This window comes from Pinus tabuliformis, chromosome 8 (genome assembly GCF_031772625.1).
Source record: "Pinus tabuliformis cultivar Carrire ecotype Pingquan chromosome 8, CPIR1, whole genome shotgun sequence".
Taxonomy (NCBI): Eukaryota; Viridiplantae; Streptophyta; class Pinopsida; order Pinales; family Pinaceae; genus Pinus; species Pinus tabuliformis.
The window spans coordinates 75,710,111-75,716,110 of record NC_142294.1 but is presented as its reverse complement, the minus strand read 5'-3'; the positions used below and the strand labels follow the sequence as shown (position 1 = coordinate 75,716,110).

The 6,000-nt window shown below is 40.2% G+C and overlaps 1 protein-coding gene across 1 annotated transcript in view; it reads right to left on the bottom strand.

The window, feature by feature from the left end:
* Nucleotides 1-311: 311 nt before the first annotated feature.
* LOC149234221 (RNA-binding (RRM/RBD/RNP motifs) family protein) overlaps nt 312-6,000 on the bottom strand; it is a 191,975-nt gene continuing 186,286 nt past the window's right edge. The window contains exons 5-7 of the mRNA XM_089371792.1: nt 902-998; nt 706-791; nt 312-587 (exon numbers count right to left, since the gene is read on the bottom strand). Of these exons, the coding sequence (XP_089227918.1) occupies nt 534-587; nt 706-791; nt 902-998 (237 nt within the window). The 3' untranslated portion in view covers nt 312-533. The remainder of the gene's footprint in view (nt 588-705; nt 792-901; nt 999-6,000) is intronic.

The window sequence follows — 6,000 nt, the reverse complement described above, 5'->3', positions numbered from 1 at the left end:
AACTCTACGACTTGAAGCATGTGGCCTGTGATAAATCTCTGCCTGGCTGTCCCACAACTGTGATAAGAATGACAGCAGAGATGAAAACATTTTTTCAAGTTTTGCATTTGAAAAGAGATTTGCACATAAAAAAATTTAATCTTTCTCGATACTTGATAAATCTGAAGTTGAAATGAATCTAAACCAGTCAATAACAAAACCCTGATTCTATGAATGTAAATAAAACTTGGGCCTACACACCTAGTAACTGTACCATCTTTTATGCACTTATAGAGTAAACACAGAGATGTGCTATTTTTAACCTGCAATAATAGAGGAAAGGGCTTGCCAATTTTAAATATTAATTGAGAATTCAAACGTGAAAAATTCTTCGAACATTACAAGAGCCAATGACATAATGCACAAATCCCAACTGGGCATGTAAGTCTCAAACATATATTGTACAATTAACTTGACTCTACATATACCCTTGTATCACTACATGCCACAATAAGTGATGGCACCAATCAATTAGAAAAAGATAATCTCAAGGTTCACTTGTGCAAGAAATTCTTCTTTGAAAATTTTCCCTTTTTCTGACTCTGCATCTGTAGGACAAAAGGCAGTTTTACGTCAAATCAGTGCCTGGATACATAATCATAATAGGAAAAAATTATATTGGAAGAGAATAAAGAGAAGTCAAATTTGAATGGTTTTTTACTTTACCTTCTGTTTTTCCCATGCTTCATAATCTATCCGCTCCTTCCAGTTACTCTTGCGCAACTTTATAGGTCGATTCCCAACATATTTTCCTGCCATAAAGAGTAAAGCCTTCCCTAGTTAACACACAAAATCATTACAAAGAGACCTATTTTTCAACCCAACAAAGTCAGAATTGGAACCTGAAAAGTGAGAATCATACCGTTCATTTCCTTCAACGCGAGAGCAAGATCTGAAGGATTGGAGAAGCTCACAAATCCATATCCCCTTGTTTTTCCAGTCCGCTTATCTCTTACAACCTGACCAACCACACGGCATGTTAGGTGGAAAGCGATGAGATTTTGTCTAATAAGCATTTTTATGGTATCTTCTTCGTGCCGCTATCTTAATATTGCTACAAAACTGATCATTTAATTTTGGATTTCCTACCCCTAACAAGAATAAGAAGAATTTGATCAAATCTTCCAATCCCTAATTTACTAGAAGATGGCTTGGCTGCCAAGTACGGTTCACTCTTAAATTTAAAAGAGGAAATTAAAAAGCAAAAAGGAAATTGTATATTTACTCAGAAAATGTATGGCGGATAACAATGAAACTAAATCAATGTCCAATTTGTAACGTCGTAAAAAATTAGAATCAGATATTAATCAGCAGCTTATAATTTCTTAAGGCAATATGCTTATTGTTTTGGCCCTGTTGATTTGAATAATCTTCTCTTTCTCTTGATAATTCTCAGGGTGGGAAGGAGCGTGTCAGTTGCTTGTCTAGTACTATGATGTTATAATCCTGTGAAACCATTTGAAGAGAATTTTAAGTTTTCTATATTGACTGAAGTTTGACACAAAAGTGCAACTATTAATTAAACACCAATGAGAGAGACATAAAACTCAAAACTAAACAAGATTTACAACAACATATACAAAATTCGGAGAGCCCCATGAATTAAACTGATGACTTCACCTTGAGACACCCATCAATTAATATTCAAGACCATAAATTGATGACTTCATAGTGAGAGCCCCATGAATGAAATTAGCTAATTCTTAGACTAGGTCGCAGCAATCCACAAAGAACAAACCATAACTGAAAACTGGGACGTATGCAAGCATATCAAACAATTTGCACTGACTAATGCACAGATTATTTTTTCAAGCATGTGTTTAAGATATTTGATGAACGAATTGCCAACATCGAGATAAATCATAATGTCAGACAGAAAATGAAAAAATTCTGAGAAGACGTCATATTTCTTTTTTAAATCATAACATCGCTATATTTTATAAACATCATGCTGTTTAGAAAATTTGCAATGCCATTTTTTTTTTTTTTAAATTTGCAATTTTTCCTAAAATGATTGTGCTGTGAAAATACAGCATTATAAGCCTGAATTTTGAATTTTTTCTGATTTTATTTTCTGTTGGAAGCCATAACTGGCAATATCAAATTCTTAAAGTAAAAGATTGTAGTCTCCTTTATCTTTCCTTTCTTATCCAAACAACTTAAAATTTTAAGATTGCCATTAGTAATTCAAGGTTGTTTGTGAATTTGTCCAACGTCATCAACTTCATATGAATCAAGAAGAATTTCATAGCCCATTTAGAATTCAACAGACTTAACAGTTCTCAGGATTTTCAACATTTAAGGATTGGTGAGATTGCAACATTCCAAGACCACAAAGCCCTCTATGTAACGCATTGTTGGTGGTGTTGACTGTTGAATTCATCTGGCATAACCTTAGTAAAACTGTACCCTTCACTCAAGCCAAGACCATCGATTTGGCATGTTAAGCATTTTAATGCTTGGATTAGCCTCATCAAAATTTGAGAGTGTTGACTTGATCAACAACAAGGTGGATGGACTTGGATCACCAAATAGCACTAAACACAAGCAGTGACGTCCTTTGGGGATCAAGGCAGAGGATAAAGGAGGAGGCTTGGGTGGCACTGATGATGAGAATCCCAATATAGGGAATGATTTTTATGATATTGACTTATTTGTTGTAGCCTTGTAGGATGATGTTTGTTGTACTTGAGGCCACTTACAGCCTTGATGTTGATGCTTTTGCCTCAAATATGTATCGCACTTACGCCATTTTGCTATATTCAGCCTTACATGCTCTATACATGAGCAAATTTTGCAGATTTGATGTCTAATGGTTTGGATTTACATTGATGTGTGTGTGTGTAATGCTATTAGTCTCCACCTTACAATTTGCAAGGTGAAGAGTGGAAACTAAGAGCATTGTTATGGAGGATGTTGCATGAGGAGAAGCAAGAGCAAGGGGAAAGGGAAGATAACCCACCACTGTTTCAGTGAGGAGGGGCCGGGAGTGACAAATTTGAGCGTGGGAAAGTAGATATGCTGATTCAACACCACCTTCTACACAAAGTGTTGGGAACGGGTCCCCTAGGGTCAATGTTGGGGTTAAAAGCCCAAATTTTAGAGCTAAAGGCCCAAGTTTTGTATAAAAGAATGTAAAGTCTCCGCATTTTGTGGTCGCGGAGCACGAAGGTGTAAATAGTGAAAAAGGAGTTCCACCCTTAGTTTAGGTAGCTTGTGTCGGCTTGATGAGATCCGCCCTTGGTCCATAGACCATGGGAATGTATAAAAAGGGAGTCTTAGAAGAGTCTAAGGCAATTTTTAGTTCAGTTCTAAGTAAGTTTTTGGGCAGTTGATCAATGTAATCAATCTGTGAGAGCTAAAAGCGAAGAGTCTTAGCGTATGAAGAGGCTCTGTAGCTGAGTGCGCAGAGGCCTAGGTAGAAGTCTACAGCTAAGTGCGTGGACCCCTGCAGTTGTGTGCGCAGGGAAGTTAGATTTTGTACTAGAGATCTGAACCATCAATAAAGAGAATTATTCTGGAGATATCTGTGTATGAGCTATTTTACTTCTGTTATGAATGTTTGCAATTATGTTATGTTGAACACTGGGTTTATGATTTAATGCTATATTGATGTGTGAATTTATGTGTTTTACTTTGTTATATGAATGCAAGAGTGAGTAATTGTTTAAGAGAAGATAATCATAATGCATGTTGAAGTTAACCAATACTTAAGCTAATTAGGATAGACACAGAAGTAAGAATAATTACAGAGGCATGTAAGCGTCTGCATTGACTATTTAGGGTTTGGGAAGACCAATCGGAGACCTTCGCGAAGGTTTCAAATTCGAATAAGAAAATTACATTGATAAGCCCTAAAGGGCTTATGGGTCTGCGCGAAGGAAGGGTTAGGGTATAAAACGACATCACAACTATCTGAGGGTGCGGAAACTTGATTCCTGCATCCCCCCATACTGCTCCGAGTGAGACTTCAGTCTGCGCTCCGTGGATTGATGCCGAAAGGGCCAGTAGTGTAGGGATTTGCTTAGCTAATTAACGCTGAACCTGGGCCAAGGCCTATCAAGCCAACAAATGGTTTTGTTGCCGAGACCGAGATCTGCATAACGAGATGTGTGAGGCCGCATCATTGAAATCCAACTAAGAAGGAGATCGAACACTGGTTGGATAGAAAGATCCACGAATTTGCAGCGCAAGAGAACAGGAATCCGCAATTGATGAAAGAACAGTGGTTGGACAGATACCTGTACACAGAAATACACGAGACCTTCTTTTGTTCCTTCCTGGTCGAGTTGTATGAGTGGATCGCGAAATTGGCAAAGCCAAGGAAGGTGGAGGCTTGACGGTCCAATACTCTGGACCCCAGAGTTAGTGCGGAGATTAGAAGCCTCTGAAGATAAGATCGCGCACACTGTCGATCATTGGCTCAATCGTATCATAAGAGGGTTCGTGACAGAGTTCGCGGTCAATACCTCGGTCAGTTAAAACGAAGCAGAGTGCCACTTCTTCAAAGGGCCGCGAGGTAAGTATTTAAAATCGTTAAATACTTGGATTAAGATGCTCTTGTGTGAAAAGCGAGTTATGCAACTACCTTGATGTTTGGGGCTACGCAAAGTGGAAAGACATTCAAAAACAAAGGAAGAACAGGCCCTAAATATAACCCGCTAATTGAAACCCCTCTGAGTGACGACGAGGAAGCAACAAAGGCATCTCCACAGAGCGTTGTTTAGTTGATAAAGCAAGGGTTCCCGCGAATACCCCATCCACCCACACCGCCTCCATCTTCACCTTCGCCGCATACGCCTTCGCCTACACCACCGCCACCTCCGCCACCATTCAATATGGTGAACTCCGTAAAGCTACCTGTGTTCAAGGGCGTGGGAAATGAAGATCCAGACCAGTTTTGGTTCGTTGCGAAGGCTGTATGGGAAGCTCAGGGTATCACGGATGATCAAATGAAGAAAGCAACGTTGGTTAGTGCTTTGCAGGACCGCGCACTAACGTGGTACATTAAGTACTGCACTGATAATCCGATGTCCGCATTGGCAAATATCCAAACTACGCTGAATAAGGAATTCAATAGACCTAAGTATGAAGCGCAATCAATTGTGGGATTCAAAGAGATCGTGATGAAGCCTAGTGAGACACCCTGGGATCTAGATCAAAGATTGAAGTTCACGATCCACGAGGCTAACATGAATCTAACTGATGGGCAGCACCACAAATTGTTTGTGGCTTCGCTCCTGCCTCATCTAAGGGTTGCGCTATTACAACAAAAGATTGGGACCCAGGCGGAAGCTCTGGAAATTGCGATGAGATTGCATAAAACACTGATGTAAGATGTTAATCTGGGGGTTCAACAGATTCATGCGCAGTTGCAGAACCTTTGCCTAGAAATGCAGAGTCTGAAGAAAGATAGAACAACTTGGCTCGAGGTGCGCGAAGAAGTTTGGTGCCTGAAGTGCAAAAGCCAGGGGCATGACAAATATCACCATCCAGTTTTCGCAAATTATGTTGCAGCAGGGGAACCAATGTCTCTTAGGCCAGAAAATCCAGCAGGGCCAAGTACGGGGCCCGCGCTACGGTGTGCTATTTGTGAGGTAGTTGGAAAACATGCGACAAACAATTGCCACTTGCTTCAGAAATTCGTAAAGACACCGCAACAGCTCTTCTGCAACTTCTGCCAATCAGTGGGTCATGATGAGCACAATTGTCGTAGTTATCAATTAATGATGGATAGAACACCTGCATACAGGGTGCAGGCAAAAATCCGACCTCCGGACCAAGGCACTGGAGGAACGTGAGGCAAGTATCAGGGACACGGACGAGGCCGAGGTGGAAGAGGCCCTGGTAGAGGTCGAGGGCAGGTCATTTTTTATAATTGTGGGGGACTAAGACATTACGCGCAAGACCGCCTGAATCTGACGTGTCTGTCATGACACTATTGTACTCAGTTTGAGCATG